The 21033-nt window shown below is 42.5% G+C and overlaps 1 protein-coding gene across 3 annotated transcripts in view; it reads left to right on the top strand.

The window, feature by feature from the left end:
• The window catches only part of LOC131258545 (protein phosphatase 1 regulatory subunit 12B-like), an 89628-nt gene extending 69543 nt beyond the window's left edge, over positions 1–20085 (top strand). For 2 of the 3 annotated variants that reach the window (XM_058259881.1, XM_058259882.1), the window contains exons 5-10: positions 43–168; positions 252–327; positions 413–533; positions 2070–2166; positions 14246–15095; positions 17696–20085. In XM_058259881.1, coding sequence (XP_058115864.1) covers positions 43–168; positions 252–327; positions 413–533; positions 2070–2166; positions 14246–15095; positions 17696–18165 — 1740 coding nt within the window. In that variant the 3' untranslated portion in view covers positions 18166–20085. The remainder of the gene's footprint in view (positions 1–42; positions 169–251; positions 328–412; positions 534–2069; positions 2167–14245; positions 15096–17695) is intronic. The other variant, XM_058259883.1, reaches the window with a different exon arrangement.
• Positions 20086–21033: the final 948 nt, after the last annotated feature.

Consider the following 21033-nt stretch of genomic DNA (forward strand, 5'->3'; position numbering starts at 1 on the left):
ATGAACCAAGCGTTTACTAACGATGGATTGGGTATTTCACAGCTCCACATAGCGTCCGCCAACGGGTACACGAGGGTCGTCGAGTTCCTACTGGAGCATCACACAGCGACCGACGCGGTCGATAACGATCTCTGGACACCGGTTCATGCCGCTGCTTGCTGGGGTCACGTAAGTTGACACACGATTGCTAGAAAACTGTAATCCCTGCCATGGCAATCCGTTAACGTAATCCATGCCGTTTCGTTTTCCAGCTGGAAGTGCTAGAGATGCTTGCCCAAAGCGGAGCCGATCTGAATGCCAAAAATAAGAACGACGAAACGCCTTCCGGTAAGCTGAAAAACCGACGCCGTACACTGTGCGGGTTCACAAAAAACAGAATCGCTAACGACTGGTCTTTTTTGACTGCTTTTAGATATTTGCGAAGATCCTGAAATACGAGAACGAATAGAACAACTCAAGACCGAACAGGAGAGCAAACGATTAGCCGAAGCGCAACGGAAACGAGTACGGCGGTCACAGAGCAACAACACGAGGTCAGTATAATGGGGCAAAGTCGGAGAAACACGAGGCAATCCTACAAAACCCACTTTTTTGTTTCAATACTTAATCTGTCGATCATAGCAGTCTGCTCATTAGTTACGCTGATTGTTATAAGGAAAAAAACAGTGCGAAGTTTGATAAAGTATTTCCTACATTTTAAGGAATAGTTTGCGATTTTTTTGATAAAATATGTTTCTAGTTAAATTTGCAATTGAAGCTTTATATTGGCGATGTACTTCTTCTTCTTCTTCTTCTTGGCGTAACGACCTCTTGGTCATGCCTGCCCGTTAAGGGCTTACGAGACTTGTTTCCCTGTTGTAGTACGTGGATAGTCAGTCCTCTCGTACAGGGGAGGGTCCAGTCTCGGTTGGGATTCGAACCCACGCCGTCGAAGTGGTGAGCCCCGACGCTCATGGGGCGATTTTCTAATCGGCGCTACCGCTCGGCTGTCGCGGACCCCCCGGCGATGTACTATAAACTTCCAATCTGAAAGAGTTTTCACACCGCAACTCACTTGATTGCTTGGATCCGATTAGCTATCAAATTTGTTCGCACCAACTTTCTCGTCGGTAAAGAACACCCCGGCTGCACAAAGTTGCATCGATTTCTGTCACGTAGCACCTCGAACTAACCGCAAACTCGCCTCGAAGACAGCAAGAGTTCGAGGCGTTTTGGGTGACCGTGCGAATGAATATGAGTTACTTTGATGAACTTCCCCATCCCCGATCCTAAAATGTCATCCATCCCTTCGGAAACGAACACAACACCAATCGTAAATTTACAACACCAGTTTATTTCTTAACTAACATTTTACAAACTTTACAATTATTTTCACTTTATTCATCTGAAAATAGAAAAACACACGAGATGTATAATTCTGCTTGGTGATTTTTCACGTTCTTCTACTTACCCGATGCGGTACGGCTTGAAGTTGGTTGTAGGTTTTTGAAGTACTTTTCACGGCTGATATGGCCTCCACTTACCGTTTTAACATTCTTCCCACTAAATACACATGTTATAATCACCTCTAATCTAGATTTTCTTCGTTGAAACTGGTTTAATTTGCTTAATTTTGCAAAGGCTGCCTGCACTTCCACTTACAACGAATGAAAACAACAAACAGCAGAGCCAGCTGAGATTTCAAATTATATGGCGAGGACTCTATGTTGTTGCACGATGAGCAAGTTTGTGGACATGCGGGGTAACATACATAGTGGAAACATGGGGGGACGGGCGGAATATGAGTGAACTGAGTGATTTTGTTCAACCGGGACTGCTTTCTCAACCGAGTGAAACTACTTCAATAGTGCCCTCGAGAATTTTGAGGGGTTTCAATGGAACAAGTTAGCATACCATGTCGGCAGCAAGTCGAGCAGTCGATGTCAAATAGTGCGAAACGCCAGGTAATCGTTGTGGCACCAATGGTAACCCGTTTTGCTTAATTGAAAAACATTTCCCGTGTCCCAGCATACCAACTCACCGTTCCCATCCCACGACTCACTAATGGTACTGTTCTCCTTTTCCCACAGGGCACAATCGGTGCGACGAACATCACTACGAGATAAAGGACTCACGACCAAAAAGGATGCCGTAGAAGAGGCCCGCTTTCGACTACAGGCTCAGGAGGTAAGTTTGCGTTTCGCACGGCAACCGTTTTTGCCAAGGATAAACCTGTGGAAAGCAGAGCAACTTTCTAAACGATCAACAAACTATGAAACTTTACCCGTGCTCAATGGTTTTGAGAATTATTTCTCGTAACTCCATCCTACACCAAATTGCTACCACAATCCCGACGAAGCCTATGAAAGATCACAATCCGCACAGATCTCATTCCACTTCAGCGGAAGAAAAGTAGATTCATTAAGTTTTAATTTCTCACCATGGAAGAAGCAGACTGCTTCCTATTTATTGCGGTGCAATTTGTTGACGCTCGGTGGAGGAAACGTAATTTTCTGGGGAAGTTTAAAAGTTTACAAAGCTCACCCAAGTTACAAAGTCGCGACTGCTAATTTAATTCCCCCCCGGGTGTGCAGTGGATCCGATGGGAGGATTTTGGTCCGTCAGAAGGTTGAATAGGGACGGGCTTGTTGTAAAATAACAATAAGCCGCTCAGGATGCGGCGACACCAGCGTTCGAGAGAAGGCACTTAAATCGCCGCAAGGCAAGCTGGATTCAAAAGATGATACCTCTATCGGGAACAGGGTGCTTAATGCTTCTGTTTCGGCGAACCAGTCGTAAAACCTTCGGAACTCGCTACTCACCGGTAAAGTTTTATGTTTCTTTAAGTTACATTTAATGGGGCTACGTGTTTCGGTGTATTTTTTCCTTTTTTGAGAGAGTTTGAATGTCCTTGAGGTGGCTTGAAATGATATTCTGCGAGTGAACATGTTTACTGAAATTTGGTGATTCATTATTGACATTCAGTTGTGTTGAGAACGATGTGAGATTTGGCGCAAAAGCATACATTTTAAATATTATTTTAATCATTACAGATAAAATGGAAGACATAGCGTCTTTACCTTGTTTTATTTGGTTTATCGGTCAATCATGTTTTCATTAAAATGAATGGTAGCACCATTTTTTTCTTTTCAACAATGTTAAACCAACGTTTTACTTTCCACGTCGTTGTATTGTGCCCACGTGAGGAAAACATGTGAAGTTGCACATGTTAATGTTCTTTCACAAAGCATCCAAAACTGAGTGTTTTTCCCTTACATGATTGTTTCGCCTATTTGACCCTCATCCAATTAATCGAATCATGTCTCATCATTCGAAGCTCGACTCGCTATTCTTTTTGTTTTTGGCAACAGTGCTAACAATGTGATGTGATAAAGGGCTATGAAATGGAAACAAAATGGAGCTTTTCAGTGTATCATTTTTTAAACGTACAGAATTTTCCTATACGCCAGACTGGAAATTCAATTTACTGCTCCGTACCTCCAGGGTATTGTGTCGTACTCAATTAAAATTGGTAGGCATTCGGGTGTGCCCGATAAAAGCAAAACACATTTCGAAGCCCCGTGTGACGGAATCGATTGTTGATGATAAATGCATTCGAGTGCAAAAAAATACCCTGGACAAAAAGGGTTCATTGGATGCATCCCGAGGCTCTCGAGCTCGAGCGCACAGTCAGAGAGAATGCAAGCTTAAAAAGAGCATTGAATATTTATGGCAGATTAGTACGCTGAAAACCAGCTGGTCGCTGACTGAATATTGAACCTTTTTTATCGAAAACCTAGGATTTAATTCAGGAAGTCCTGACTTCAGGCTGGAAGTCATCGAACAAGTGATGCGAGGGACAATGAATGAACGGACTTCTCCATGTACCCACTCCGTGCAAACGTTGATGGCTCTATTGGTTGGTGGAAACTTTTGGAAAGCACACTTCAACATCATACCGATATGGGGGAAACACCTTCCACACGGTGCGAAGCCTTTTTCCCGGCGAGTGGCCGACTTTTTTCCGTCTAACTTTTTGACGTCCGGTTCAGGACAGTATCACCGCCCATCAGCTATTTTTGTCCATTCCTGTTTCTCTTGCCGACAAATGGTGGTGTTTTCCCCCCCTTCTTTTCAATTTGCATCACATTCAACTTATCTCGTCCCTTGTCTCCTATGGGCAGCTGGGGGCCATTCTAATCCTGTTTGCATTTGCTTCGCACGAAACTGTCATCGCCCGTTTTAAAAGTTTTGACGAGCGCAAGAGGTGGGTTTTTTTTAAATCAATTTTGTTTCCTATTGAATTATGGAACTCTCATCTCTTCGCATTGTTCAAGATTACAAAATTGGCAATCAAAAGTTTTGAATGGAAAGTAAACCAAATTCACTTGGTTATTAGGTAGTAAAAGAAAAATATCCATTTACTTCATGCTGTATAGAACTTCTGTATAAGTTTAAATGTTTCTAATATGTTTCAAATGCTACACATTTTATTTAAACTTGCAATAAATGCCCTTTTAAAAATATTATTTTATGTATTTTGAAGTAATTCTAGTTGCTAAAAGCCATTGGAAGGTGACGTTTTCTTTGTCTTGAAACCATTCTAATCGAAAACATGATAGTAATTGTTTGGTACACCAAAACCGTAGAGCCCTTCCATTTTCCGATTACAACGTTCTTCCTCCTTTCGAAAACTCTGACTAAGTTGAACTAATATTACCTTCTATAAATGTTGACAGATGGTTGTTAGATGGTACTGTTAAATGTATGCTGTGTATTGTTAAATGTATACACCTGAACTGATTTACCTGGTACCCTAGATGGTCGTTCAATTACCTGTCAATATGTCCACATTTGGCTACCGATTGCAACCAGCAGCCAGTGTCGTAAAATATCAGTACGTTCGAGCAAGTGAAAAAATCGATCACTCACACGAGTGCTAACGCTCGATTAACATTTACAAGCACCGAGAAGGATGGTTCCGGGCATGGGGCGCAAGGTATCCGTTCCAGCTCAACAAACTTGCGCCATGTGATGAACTTTGATGCGGAACCAATGCGGAACATTGACCACGCTTGAACGCATCCGCCGCGTTTGTTTGACGGTGACGTTTTTCTGGCAGTTGATCGGAACGATCGGTCGACTCGTCCATTCATCGATTTTCGGAACGGTGTATCATTATTTCATGTAGCATAAACGAGCAAACAAAAAAGTGACACCTGTTTCTAGTGGTGAGGTTTAAACTCTGTTGTAAGATAACGTCAAAACAGCATATGATAAGAAGTAAATTTGAATGGCCGTGAAACAAATGGAAGCAGGTTTAATCGCAGAAAAAAAAAAAAAAACGTAAACCTAACGAACCCAACGGCTTTGAGATGGGCAGCAACTACTTTCTCAAGTATGTTGCGAAGGTTTCTTTTTCCCTTTTTTAAATTCATCGAACTCTCTTTTCACGCATTGGTGTACATTGTTGCACGCATTTATGCTGCACCGGGCAGCATCGAACCCGCTTCGATTCGTCTGTCCAGGCGTACTTTTACGTAACGCTCGGTTCAATGGTCACTTGACAATGTTCATTGTGCCGTTGGTGGTTATGCTCTTTCGCTAATCGATGAAGATTAATTTGGTTCGAATTTTTGACATGTCGAAGTCTGGCTTGGTTTTACAAGCTTCAATGGTACAGCTTTACCTTAGTGCCGTTTATGTATAGCTTTTACATTCGCGTTTTACTTTTTAAGCTAGTTGGTTTCAAATAAAAGAAAAATGCTAGTTTAGTGAAAAAGGTGCTAATTTATTCTGCCCCAGCTTGATTTGGCAATAGGTTGAGCAATTTAGAATTATCTTTCGATTTCGCATCCAAAGAGAAAACAGTAGCAACCTCTACGGTGGAAGGCAGTTACAGTACAGAACTTTACGCCATGCGCCGTTGAAAAGAACTTTCACTCCTCACCTTCACCAGCGTGCAAGAACCTCTGTACAATTTACGAATTACAGCATTGCAGAGGCGAGTTTGTTGTCCATTGTATCCAATTTAAATTCCACCGCGTGCACACGCATACCCGTGGTCGCTTCCGGTGCGCGAAATGAGCGGCCAATGTTCCGGTGGATGTGCTTAAGGTGCTATCCGCTCATTAAATCCGCTTTTCACCTTCGAATTCGTGACGGGAAGGAAATTGCCAAGCTTTATGCAATCGACAAGTACACGCCGGTGGCCTTTGCGATTCAATAAATACACTAAATGTTAACATCCTTGCGGTAAGGTGTGAACATCGATTGAAAACAAATGAAATGATTATAAAAATGTGAACCTTGGGCTGACGTGTGGAACATCATATGTGTAGAGTAATAAAGGAGTCATTAACAACATTATCATGTCACCTTAAGACACGGAACAGATAAATGGAAGGAAAACATATTAAAAAAAAATCACACACGTTTCAAGAACGTATGAACACGAATACAGTTGTAAGAACTAAATGGAACACACTAAATCAATGCTTCATCAAAAGCATTTCCCTTGAAAGCGCACATTTATTTTGACCCAAGTATAGCAGACACGCACCTGGCCAATTTATTCAGCCACGAAAAAAAGAAAATACAACCACACAACCATTTTTAAAAAGGGTAACAACATTTGAAAACATGATGAAGCGTTCGTTGAAGCTCATGCATTTTTCGTGGGTTTTTAACTTTAAAACCAAGCCTCTTCTAATCGTGGTGATAGAAATGGTGCCCTATCGGAATGATGATGGCCCTAACCGGGCACCGTGTCGGTGACACAGACGCGCGCGCCCGCTCGAACACACACCCACACCAAGACATACATGCAATGTTGGTGTGCTTTTAAATGAAAACGCCATGAAAACTGGTGGACGCCCACGGAACGGAACGACGTCGCGTTCGGACGGGTGTCGATCCGCAAAACCAAAACATTTTCCACCGCTCGCCCTTCAAAGGGGGGGTGTGGTGAGGAGGGGGAATGCATACGGAACACACATCCAGTCGGCCCCTGGAGGTGCGCCGGAACGGACAGCGCGCTCAGTTCGCATTCAACGGTCGGACGGTTCGAGTACGGCACGCGTGCGCACGTGGTGCTTTAGACCAGCTTCGCGCCAACTGATCCTTTTTTGCTGTGTGTGTTTTTTTTTCCTCCGAAGAGTGGCACAAGTGGCAAAAGGTGGAAAACGAAACCGTTCGTGGGGGAAGCGCACCGATGAAGGTGCGGGAGTGGTTTTCACTAAAGTGCAATTTCGTTGGAGGGCGACCCCGGGTGAGGGCCATCGGCTGTGGTCCGTGGGCAGGAAAACGCAACCGTGCTAACGGAGGTGGCGTGTGCCGGAGTGCGTGTTTGTTTTGTGCGGGAAAATGCAGTGGAAAACAGGATTTAAATCACCAGTTGTGCAGTTGCGGGCGCATATCTCCCAGCAGTAGCAGCGAATCCTCGAGGTGGAACAGCTAATATTGCGCGTTGGTCCACTTACCGCCCGGGCGTCGGTTGAACACCGACGGTCTGGTGTTCCAAAAAGTGTTCCTCGGCCACCGCACTCACTTTCTTTTTCGAATGCGCAGCAGCGGTAGTGATAACTGTTTTAAATCAACCAAGTGAATTCACATTATGAGCCGGAGTATGAATTAGGCGCCAACATTCGCCGCGAGTTTTCGTTTGTCCACAATTTCCCCCAGCTGATTTTGATTTGATTTTCCATTTCAAAGCTGCGAGAGCTTACACTCACCCGATAGCCGATGGTGATCAAATTTGTTTGATTTGATTGCAATCGTTTTTCTTCTCGGACTTTCGGACGAAAAATACTTTCGGTGAATTATGATTGTCACTAACCAACCTCTAGACGGCGTCGAGATGAACGGAAAACGAATGGAAATTTAATTACTTCAATAGCGATTCATCAAAGTCGAGTTGTTTGGCGCAATGAACGGAATATTCAACATCCCGGTGGAATGCGTCCATCGATCATGTTCAATCAAAAATAAACCTTGAAATGGTGGTAAACTGAAACAACATGGCAGATAACGCTTTCCAAACTTTGTTACAATGTGGCAGATAAAATATTTATGTATTTTAACGAACTCTTAATTCACGGACCTGGAGTCGTTGAACATAGCCACAATTTCAGAAATAACACAAATTCCAACCGAATAGAGGAACTCGTTGGTGAAGGTCCCCAGCATTGTATCTTGCATTCTTTGTCGACCAAACGGATCTTAATTAAAGCTCGTTTTGGACTATCACAAACCAGGCAACATCCTCACCAATATACAGACTCGTAAAGTGTGCCTTTGAACCTTTGTTTTTCAACTCTCCGGCATTCCCTTTACGGACCCAACATCCATCCGTCACCGAAGGGGACGCCATAAAGTTGGATGTGCTTTGGCTTGATGTACGGCTCGTGGCTTGTGTGAAGTCGTCCCCCCGGCGACCAATGAAGAACCAAAACCACTGCCACTTGCTGTACGCTTGGTTCAGTTCGCAACGAAAAAATTTGAATGTATGCCAAGCATTCTTTCGGGAGTATGCAACAAAATAAGATTGGTGTTGTAAAAAAGTACAAACTCGTTTTAGAGTGGCTTGTGATGTGTTAAAGCGAAACATCCTACTCCTCCCAATGTGACCTATGACCTAAACATATTGTTGATTCCATACACAGTCCTTTTTAATATTACATTGTATTCAGATAAAAGCGTTTGCAGTTTCATAGTTTTTTTTTTACATTCAACTGTTTATTTTTACTTATTCTGCACATCAACTGTTGCTGAGTAAGAACAAAGGACCAAACAAAATATTACTAATGAATTCAATGTTTTAAACCTTCACGACCGAATTTATATGTTTTTTGTCAGTTAAATCCTAAGTCTTAAGTATTAATTTAAATTCCTTATCGAATCTTTCCTTGTGATTTAGAATCACTAATAAATCACAAACGGGGATTTACATTTGCCTCTAGCTACTAATATACTTTTACTAACTCATTCAAGGCTTTAGGGTTAAAATCCCTGTTCAGAATTTAAATTTGTATGGTAACTTTTATATCATTCCGCCTGTTTTAAACAGTAAATTTTGTTTAAAAAAGTCCTTAAAATATTAGAATCATCATGATGATTAAAGTTTGCATTAAAAAAAATAGACAAATTTTCATCGGCGATAAGAAAAAAGTTAACCAAGCTAATTGAATGAAGTAAATTTTATTATAAAGTTACATCTTTTTAGTACTTTCAAAAAATATTCCGACGGCCGGTAAGCCGACCTTACGGTAAGGCACTGCACACTATACACTTCTCCATACGCCGGAACAGCAATTTTGTGCAAATCTTTCCCGCTGGTTTTTAGCCACGATATGGCGTTCTATGGGAGTTAAGGGACCCCAAAACATTTGAAATATACTATAACAAGCTTCAAATGCTACATAAAGTACCAGGATTTTTTACCACTTGATGACGTCTGGGGTTTAAATGATATTTAGTCACGTGGTCCGCGATAAAACTGGATATTTCACCAAATAATCAAACGTAGTTGGTTTAACGTTTTTAATTCAATTTAAATGATACAGTTGTCAAACTTGTTATGAATTTAAAAGAATTGCTACTTTTTATTTTACTTTCAACAGAAAGTTGCTGGTGTTTTTCGGTTTTTCATGAAAAGTCGTTAAAATTTGTCTATTTTTTTATGCAAATGTTATTAGCTTTGATTAAAATCTTAAAAGAGAGTCATATTCCTATCGCTAAATCTATTTAAGATATTCCGATTTTCCGTTTATTACTAAAATAACTTTCAAATTTAAAAATGCCTAAAATCATACCTAAAATACCTAAGGAAGTGTAAAAAAGAGTGGAAAAAATCAACAATATGCTTTCAAAAGTTCTAGTAGTAGAAACAATGATATCTAATACCGATTGCCAACAGGGGAGGACAGTGTCCTGTGCTGCGAGATGCACAAACCATTTCACAATTTCCCAAGCACACCGACCCCGCACTTAGGGTGGGTATGTGGAAATCAATCACATTCGATTGACCACTCCCTCGACCCGGTCGGTTGGAGTCTCGAACGATCGGAAAATGCTAACCCTTTTCCAGCGTTGCCGGTTGTTGCCGCTTGCAAACTTCACCGACTATAACGCACGCACCGCATCTACGCATCAACGCATTCGCATTCCAACGCCCCCCAAAAGGGCTCGGGCTTATTTTCTGAGTCCATACCGACGGACGGACGGCGGTTCCTCTTTTACCACTTTTTGGCATTTTTGCCTAAGGCTGTGCCACGTCAATTATCAAATTAAAGTTGCGCACAGCTTTGCGCGTGGTAGGACACCAACCAACTGCTTCCGCCATTTACACCCCCCCCAGCCGAAATCATTTACAACGTCCCCCCTCTCGGTTGTAACTGTTCGCGCGAATCACCAATTACAATTACTCCGTACGAAATATGCAGGGCCCCTCTGGCAGGGAGGTCTTTGAACAAAGCATGAAGAAAAAAAGAGGAAAATAGCAATAGCGAGATTCTTCACCAAACGGGAAAACCATAATACCCACCACCTTGTGATGGCCACGCACGGTTGGCGCGCAAACCGAGGTTTCACTTTCAGCTAGCTTGGTTTCCGTTTGTGTTGTTGTTCCATCGGAACGCCTTCCCCTCCCAACACTCCGGTCACTATTCTTCATCGAGTGTTACCACTGTATACTAACTATTTTCCGCCTTCACACGTCCACCGGATAAGGTGCCGATTTTTGACGGACACATTATGTGTGTGATAAGTTCATAAGGAAAAAACCAACCAAGCCTGAGCTACGTTTTCAGCGACCCGTTGGTGGTTTTTATTTTGATTAGGTTTTATTACTTGGGCTTTAAACAATTTGTGCAAATCGTGCAGGCCCCAAGCCAAACCTTTTTTGTTTACTTTTGTTTTATTTATAAACACGCGTTGTCATTACGTGTTGGTTGGCTCAAGTCGTGGCGTTGCTTACGTAATTTGTATTTTTGTTTGAAGTGGTAAACAAGTTGATAAAATGACAAACAATAAAATGATTCGTTTATAATCAACAGTTTTTTTTAAGATGCCCATAATCGGACAATTGTTGTGTGATCATTGTTTCGTACTTTTTGTCTTTGGAAATGAATTTCTTGTTGAGGTTTATCATTTGCCTTTACGACCTTGCGGAGGACGTCGAATTTTGGGTGTTTACGTTCCTCGCACTTGCGTTGCTGCATATTCAACGAATTTTCCTTTCGAACGGTTGAAGGTCGAACCAACGTTGGTACACACCGAAAGCTTACCGGCTTCGACTTCCGGACAGCGTAACCGCCTTCAACCGTGAACCCTTAACCGCGCCTTTCCTGCTTCCGTCCGACCGGTCCGAGGGTGGCGGAAGGAACTGAATAACACCAAAAAGCGTCTTCCTCTGCTTGGCTGTGATGATGCTTCATGCCTATCTGCGCCGCTCGGCCGAGGACACCGAAGCCCATTGGAAGGACATGACCGCAGTTTAGTTGCATTCGCCTTCGTATATTCGACCCACGAAGTGCGCCTTTTGTGAGCTTATGGGTGGGTTTGGGTTTTGGGTTTTTGTTTTTCCATAACTCAATTCTGGTCTTTTTATGCAGGCGAAGCGAGACGGTCAAACCAAGCACGGTCATAAATCATGGCGTAAATTCGCCACTGCATTTCTAAAGCATTTGAGTTCTTATTTCTTTTAAATTGGCTCTGAACGGACGTCCCCGTTCAAGGTTAGTTTTGTGCTGTAAAAAAGTGCAATAAAGTCCATCGCGGGCATTGAAAGTGCATTGGATTTCACTTCTTTCCACTTGAAAATTCACGTTAAATTTAAATTTAACACCCTATAACTTCTAGTAAGCTCTCTAAAAAGATGACAAGATAGAGACTGAGGAAGAGACTTTGAAAAGCAAAGCGCTTGATGCGCTTGAAAAATAATGCTAAATAATGTAACCGGCATCATCCGGAGGAGAGCCGATGAAAAGTTTTATCAAAATTTAATTATCTCTTCAATTGAGATCCAAACACGACCGTGAGAATCCGACGATGGACCTTCCAAGGAAGAGCGAAAGCAGGACACGAAAAATTCTTTTCATCTTTTTGCTCCTTTATTTATTCTCAATAATTGTTTCATTGTTTTTTTCTCTTCGATTTACCGTTGATGTAGTATTACTTTTTTTTCTATTTTCCAAGAAGTTTGTCAACATCTTGCATTGTTCCGGGGCTCACTTCTGTTTGCCTTCGGCATCCATCCTTGTCCCAGGGCGTGTTAATTCTTGCTCGAAAAATAATCCGAAGATTATTCCTCACCCAGTAAGCATTATGCAGTAAGCGAAAATAAACATGCAAAACAAACGCCAAGTTTTCCGTCCTCCCGTGCCCCGTTTGCGCGAAAGTTTGCCCAAGGAAAACTTTGCCTTAGCCCATGGTGGAAGTTCCAATATTTGATTACAGCAGCGAGAGAACGCTGACGGTTATCACTCGAAGAAAATTGTGTCCCAGCAATGTTTTTTCCCCCCTATTCTCTTTAGTCGGTTAGATTTTCCAAATTTGCGTAAAGTGTTTAGCGTTTCTTCAAGTCAGTGATTCGGTGGAATTTATACATATTCAAACTGTGCGCGCTCACAAAAGCACATCAAGGGAACGCTTAAAAGTGCCGCGAAGGAAACCTTTCCTTCAAAATTAAATCGAAAATGAGACGCGTATTTTATCTTGAGCGGGACAAGAAGCGAGACTCCACACTGGACGACACCATCATCGGTCTTCGGTATCGGGTAGGTATCGCGACCGGCCGGCTCCGAGCGGCGCACGTACTCAAACAGGACAAAGGCAACGGCAATGATTATGATGCTCCTTAAATTAATTAATTACGAAAGGAATGACCCGCCGACACCGAGCGGCGCGTTCCTTTTGCTGTGCAGATTTGATGAATGAATTATAAACGAACCGTTCCGTTCCGGCAGAGACCATTCGCCGAACGTTCTCGTCGCACCGTTCAGGCGGAAACAATAGATAAAGGCCATCGAGCGTGTGGAGAGAGAAAAAAATGCCATGCCCGAATAGGTTTCTTCATTTGTTTTTGAACTACATTTTATAGCGATGGAGGCGAAACTTGACTGAACATCCCTCGAAGACGGTTAGATGGATGTGCAATTGTCTGGAATGAAAAATAGTTCCGTAAACAGCTTGATGATTTTCATTCAGTAAAAGATTGTCGGCAACTATAAACTTTAAGTGAGATATATTATTCTCTATAGGCTTAGAAGTACCATTTTTATCAAATACAATAGCAAATTAAATGACTAAAGCTTTGGAATTTTCAATCAAATCCGACCTTTTCAATAATTTTCCCACGTTTAAATTTATTTATAACGGAGTCTAATCATCACATATTTTACATTTTTGTACAAGAAAACGGAATATGTTTCACTTAATGATTGATTCACTTTCATTTGCTATTATTCATTAAAAATACCACCGTATGTTCACGTGAATAATACGCCCCCCAATAATTGTTGACTCGTTTTGATAAAAAGATGTTTTGTACTAACAGTTCTTCTTTTTGTGTTCACATTCGGATTCGGAGAATTTTCTTAATTCATTTTATTTGAACGAAGATATGTAATATTCCTAATATTGCTTAGTTCATGCTGTTGTTGCAGTGATGTATTTTATAAAAACAGTCGTATTTAGTTATCGTAGGATTTAAAAATTTCATTTTTTACATAGATTTTCAAATTACACCGTCCTGTGTTTATAGTTCCGTACATAATTTTATTTAAAAAATTAGATCTACAGTTTTAAGAGTACTTCAAATAAGTTACAAGCCATTGTCATGCAGAAATTTGTACACAAAATTACAGCAGAAAGATTTCCAATGTGTAACAGCAATTTTCGAAACGCAAACTACGATAATTTGTGTAAATCGATACAGCAAACGTCAATAAAAATGTCGGAAACTAATAACTAACGATAAGCAAACTATGATCATCGATATTATGTGTGCAATTCAATGCACAAACTGTGACAATTTTTGAAATCTAAAACTCAATACACAATTTTTATGGTTTTATCATTGCTAAGAAAATGTGTTTGCATCACAACAATATAATTGATCAAATTTTCTATATTTTATCTTTAAGCAATGAATCAATTTGGGATGAAATACATTCATGAAGGATGATGAAGACGAAGGAAATATCATTGCCATAAAAACCCATTTTTCATCCTCCTCCTTCGTTTGTTTCTTTCGTTCTTCCTTCAGGGCTACACAACCCCGGACGGAGTGGCGGCGGCGGCGGCCAGCGCGACGACGGTCGCGGCCGCGGCGACGGCAGCAAACGGTGACAATAACAATCAGCCATCGTCCGTCTCGTCCGTCTCATCCTCCGTGCGCACTAACGCGTCCTCCCCGCATGCCACCACCTCCTCATCCACCATCAACACCATCTCCTCCAGCACAAGCACGCCCAACAACAACACCAACAGCAGCAGCACCACCACCACCACCACCACCACCACCATCATCAGCAGCAATGGCAGCAATAATAACAATAACAATCACACCAGTAACCATCACCCGCATCATCACCCGCACCACCACCATCCGAACGGCACGGCAACCCATCTGAACAGTGTAAATAACAACAGCCTCCCGAACGGGGCTGGACCGAATGCGCACGTGAACGGAACCGGTGGTGGCGGCGGCAACATGAGCGTGCGCCACATGAACAGCATCAACAACAACCAAAGCAGCGGCGACAAGAACGGCCACCAGCGCGACGACTCGCCCACGCTCAACCAGTACGATCGGCGCTCGCCGGACGGCAAGGACAACGACGAGACGTACCTGATCGAGTCGAAGGGGGTGGGCGTCGGGGGCGGCGGTCTAGTCAGCAAGGGTGGCGGCCACCACCATCTGCACCATCACGGTGCGCTCAACAACATTCCGGCGAACAGCCACAACAGCCCCTCGGGCGCCCTGAGTGCCGCCGCGGTGACGGCCAGCTCGGGGCAGGGCGGCACCGCCACCACCACCACCACCGCCGCCGAGGTCTACTCCACCTCCAACAGCGAGAACGGCAAGATCAACGTCCAGGTGACGGTCCTAGTCGGTAAGTAGTTCGGCGTCACTTCCACACAACTACGCACGATCACGACACGACAGGGGAAGGAAGCGAGTGTCCCTTCTCTACCTGTCCACCGGAGCACATCCGCTTACACCACTGCTTCCTCGTGCCATCCACCCACTGCCCCAGCCTTATGATTGCTACTGCTTTCGCACCCCTTTTTCTTTCCATTTTCCATTCCCATGCAGCACGTGCCAGGTGGCTCTGTGTTTAAAACAGCCGCTTTAAGCCTTCTCTTCATCACACCAAATTCATACGATTATTCATTGCTTGAACCGTGAACCCACCGTGTCGTTCGTGTTCCACCGACGACGGAACCGAAACCAATCACAAAGCGGAGAATGTGAAATTGGAAAAACATGCGCTCGGTTCATCAGAAAAGCTTCGTCAAATATTCCTCCCCCGAGAATAGGTACGAAGGGAACGAAGAAAAGGAAACCACAAACTGATAAGTTGCGCGCCCCAAAAGCCCCTCGCGAAGGAGGTGCGAATAATGTGGGGCACAAAAAAAGAACGACGGGAGTTTGAGGTTAGGAATACGACCACAGAGCAAAGGTCACCGGGTTTTTTTCTTGTTTAGGTTGTTTAAATACATGGAAGGGATTGAACAAGGAGGCTCTTTAAAAACCTGGCATAAAATTGTGCTGCGTCCGCAACCGAAAAAAAGAAGAGTTTTCGGGACGAATTTTCGACCAAATACCAGGCGCCTCCATTGAACCGTGGCGCGGCGGAACTGAAACCTTTCCTTCTTTTATGTCTGCCTCGAAGATGCCTCTCGGTGGACGAATTGGTTTATGGTCGATTTAAACTGCCTATGGTGTTTGCTCAACCCACAAACCCCAATTTGATTGCCTTCTTACAAGGCGATAGGGTAACGAGTAAAAAAGCGAAAGTGCTCCAAACAAAGGAACCCTTTTCTTGGAACTGAGCGAAAAAAAACCCGCGAAAAGCCTTCATCATCTCAACTGATTGGACGCAATTTTTCGTGTTCAATATGTTTTGGAATATGTTACGAATCGAAAGGGTTCGTAATTGCATTTTCTTTTTTTTTTTTTTTTTTGTTATGCAAGAACGTCTGGGGGTAATACACCGTAAAATAATAGATCTTCATTCTTATGCTATTTCGCGGACTACGATCGTTAAATCGACCATGTCCTTTTTGTTGGTTCATATTAGCTCACTTTTTTTTAGAGCAACAACCGACAAGGTTTTTTTCTCTATATTTTCCTTCCACAACAATACAGTCTTCATCCATATAAGTTAACAATAATTTTACTGGGAAAAATGCTTTCCAAAGCCAAACAATTTACTTTTCATTATATTATAATAAATTTTCAAGCAGCATTCAAATATACTTTTTCAAATGATGTATTATTTTTGTCTATTGAAAGTAAAAATAAAATTATAGGGGGCTAAGCGTAGGTGCACCAAATTTACGCGAATTTTTTAATTGATCTGATTGGGGGATACCTGGCTGGTTCTCAGAAATCAGTGATTTTTAAAATTTGAAAGAGACGACCCCAATAATATCCTTTTTCATAGTTTTTGATACATCAAACCTTTACAAAAGTATTAATTTTGCACACTGGTTTAGGAAAACAGGATGTTTATTTTGTTCCATTGTTCTATTTCAGTTTCAATTAATGTTAGATATTTGAGATAAAGTCGTTACTTACATTTCGCAACGAATGTTCCATTAAACGGTTAGGATTTATTCAAATTAAATTCTCCCATTTCAGTTACCGCAACTGTGCTAAAGTGTTTTAAAAACATTTACCCTAATTACTTCGTTTTTTTGACATTGTTTGAGAAAAAAAGTAATCTTTAATTTTCACCCTTCAATCGGGCGCGTAATTGAGTTTGGAAAAAGTTTCACCGATTCTGTCCCACAATCCCTCCCCATCCGGTCGTTCCATGGGCGTGTGGTTTATTTGCGCTCCCTTTTCATTAATTCGTAGGTTAAACCACTCTGCAAACCCGGATGCTCCTACTTCCCCGATGGCGAGGTGAGCGGGTGTCGTTTAATTAAAAGAAAGGGATCGTTGCATGCATAAATTGATGCACGGGTTTCTGTGGTTTCGCTCATTTGCTGATTCTTCTCGATGGCGGTGACCAATGCGCCACTCGAACCCTTCCGGGAAGGGCTTGTTGTGTGTGCCGAGGTTGATTTTAAACTTTAAATTGTGGTTTCGTTTTTTATTCTCCATTCGGCCAAACTTTTAGGTGGCATTGTAATGTTTTTGTTTTTGTTTAAAAAGCGGAAGGAGACGTCATAGTGGTGCACGGAGCAGCTCATATTCAGCTCGATCGCATCAACCATCCAACATGTCCACGATCTGTCACTATTCAGTTGACGTTTTAATTATCCTAACTGTCCTTTTCTTTCTTTTTTCTTCCACTCCACCTCTTTCTATCTTAAAAAAATATTTTGCTTTCGTTTAACCTCCAACTCTTTTGTTTAACTTGCAAAAACAAAACTCTTGTCAACACTGTTATAATTTTCTAAATTAAACCACTCGAACACACACTCACATGCACGCGGAAAAAAACACACCCAATTCGATGCAAAAACCAATAAATCCAAGATCCCTCCGTCGCAGGAACGTTGGCCGACCTGAAGAAGCACCGCTCGCAGAACCGATCCAGTGTCAGCCCGGAAAATGGTTCGCTCCTGAGCGGCACCGCTCCGAGTCTTTCCGGCAGCATCGGCAACGGGGGCGGATCGGCGTCCCCGAACGGTGGTGGTGGATCTGGGACGCCGCTGGAGCTCTCGCTCGTATCGAACGATCTGCACCACCACCATCACCATCTGCATCATCCGCACGCGTCGCCCCACCTCAACAACCACCGGACGCAACACCAGCAGCAGCAGCAGTCACACTACGCCGATGGCAGTGTAATCGGAACCGGAAACGGCTCGTTGCACGGCTCGGTGGCGGCGATCGGCGAGAGCGAAGGCGGCACACCCGGCGGCACGCTGTCCAAGTTCAGCGGAAACACCAGTGACGTCGTAAGCGACAGCACCCGCTCCCGGCGGTGCTGTGTGCTGATGTAAAAACCAGCGACCGCTAACCCCGACAGAACATCTCGGTCGTCCCTTTTTCGAACCCCTCAACAACACAACTCAACAACCGCAACCGGAGGATTCAGCTCCATCAAAGTCTCCATGTGTAACCATTAGCAACGACAGACATGAACAGAGCAAAGCAGAGATCAGAGCACCGGTCACATATATTATTATTAAGCTGTTGAGCTATTTACAGCCAGAAGTACAGAAGACGTTCAATGTCTTATCACCGAAATCAAAAACATGTAAAAAGGCGTCTAAAAAGTGTAATGTTGAATTTCACGAATCCCAACGGGTCGTCGAATTTTAAAATCAACCGTTAGTTACTACTTTGACGCCCAGAGGGCGCTTTAGCGATAAATACGCGTACCCGGTTCGATTACCTCTGCCGAACAAACTCCGATGAAATAGACAATGTCAAATTTCCCGGTTCGTTCCCGGTTCGCGCAGCCAGTGCTGTCAGCTGAAAAACCACCATTTGAACTGACAGCCCTTCAAAATTTCTGTTTCTTGTTACTGTCTGTTGCTAAAAAGGAAACGACTTAAACGAAACGGTACTTAAATCAAAGTATATTAACTTGACCATACATTGGACGCATAAATTATATCAATTAAAACCAGATCATTTGAAGCAAATGTTGACACATTTAAAATTAACAAAAAAATTTGAGAAAAACCCGAAGCAATACTTTCGATAGTAGGATGATGTAATTACTAATAATTGCCCCGGACGAACGCAAGTGTCTAAGTGGCACCAAAAGGCGTCGAGAGGCAGTGGATCCAAAATGAATTGAAACCAAAAAAGCATAAAAAACAAAAAAGCAAACTAACACGAGGACGTAAAATCGAAAAGGGATCGGGAAGTGTACACCATAGGGTGTGAAAAATCAAAACATGAAATGGTAAACTAAAGAACTGAACAGAAGCACATAGCTAGGGGTGTAAACATGGGATGGGAGTGGTAAGACAGAGTGAGAGGAACTTACTTTTAAAAGAAAGAATAGCTGCCGTAAATAAGAGTGAACATGATGTGATGTGGATTTACAACCCAGCGTTAGTATCCCCCCTCCCCCCGCCCAATCCCATTAGTTTTCCTTTGCGCCCGGGAAACATCCGTTCTCCCTTGGTGCTTGAAACAATTAAAAGGTTGTAAATACGACTGTAATGTACGATGAGATGTAGCTGCCGAGTATCATTTCGTTCTGCACCCGTTGTGCGCGGGAAGGACAAGCCTAGTGACCAATGTACTTAAGACACACCGGCAAACGGCAATAAGCACGCATGCGGATGATGCTTCTGTTCTCCGTCAACACATCTCCGAAAAACGCGAGCAATACCCTCCTCACCTACCGGTATATATAATAGCTGTAGTAGTCACGAACGAATCGAACAAGTATTTTTGTCACTTCCCTCACTCACCCTCGTACTAGCTCTAGATTGCACGCCGCGCCTAAACCCGGGACTAGAAAGTCGTTTATCATGTATCGTTATCATTATTATTATTATTTTGCGTCCCATATTCCGTTTGTTTTGCGTTATTTTTTTTTGTTTTGTTTTGTTTTCAAGAAAAAAGAAGAAAGTTCGTTCTTAATCACCATTAGCATCATCATCAACACCATTATCACCCCCTCATCACCCAAAGCATCCAGTTCCGATAGGGCAGTGAAATGTGTTTCATCTACTAAACTGCTGGTAGTAGAAATAAAATGAAACGAGAAGAGTGGTGGTAGAAGAAAGCACGTAAATGAACAGAGATTCCTTCCTTCCAGAAAACACACATATAATATAATATATAAATATATGAGATACACATATATAGATAGAACAGAGACCGAGAAGGAGCAGTGGTAATAAAGAAAAGCAATTGTGAAAAACCCGACCGGAGAGAATATATTCTATGTTAAAAACGATGAACTATTTACTACGCTGTGTCCGGTGCTTTGTGCATATCCGAAACGACATTGCAGGTACAGCTTTCTATTGCAAGATGGATTCTCTTAAGGCAGGGTTGCAGGAATAACATGAAACTATATTTGTTAAATGATCTTAACACGTTGACTGCCAACGTCCTCTAGTGGCTTTCGCGTACTTCAAAGTAAATTTATTAATTCTTTCTATCTCTTCCTTTTTTTTCGTACTATTTGTTTTTTTTTATTCAAGAAGAAAGACTAGGCGTTAATGCTGTCGAAATAAAATCAATTATGTTTGATGTACAATTTTGAAATAACTTTCACAAATCTGTTGTTCTGTTTTGTCCTTTCTTCTTTGTTCTTTGTATTTTGTTGTCCTGTTTTTTTTTTTTTTATCAACAAAGAGATGTTTGCGACAATCTCTTTAGAAATTAACAGTATTTTCAACTTTTTATCAATAGTATTGTGATTGTTTAACCAACATATAACAAAACGTATATCAGCAATGCACGCACCAAGCGATCCAAAATGCGACTAGAGTAACCATAACATGTTGCACGGGAGGCAACTGTCCAAGCCAATTGAACAACTTAGACCGTGCAAAAAAGCTACAATTGAAAACTACGCTCGTTTCGAACGGAAAGGGTGAATACGCAGCAATGGTAACAAAACGAGCAAGAGCAAGATAAAATTTGGCGAAATTCAATTATCATTGTGCGCTACATTGATCGGCATTGACAACCAGACGAAAATGGGCAAATGCACTCGCAAACGCTCCTAAGGCGAATTCGGTGGCCTGACGGGTAAATCGGTCGAAATGTCCATGGCAGCCAACGTGTTGAAGAGCTAAACATGTATTTTTACTCCCGTCGTTTGGCTGACCGAAGGAAGTTGGCAGGATCAAATCCCACACGAAGGAAAACAAACAAAACACCGTTTTTTTGCT

This window comes from Anopheles coustani, chromosome 3 (assembly GCF_943734705.1).
Source record: "Anopheles coustani chromosome 3, idAnoCousDA_361_x.2, whole genome shotgun sequence".
Taxonomy (NCBI): domain Eukaryota; kingdom Metazoa; phylum Arthropoda; class Insecta; order Diptera; family Culicidae; genus Anopheles; species Anopheles coustani.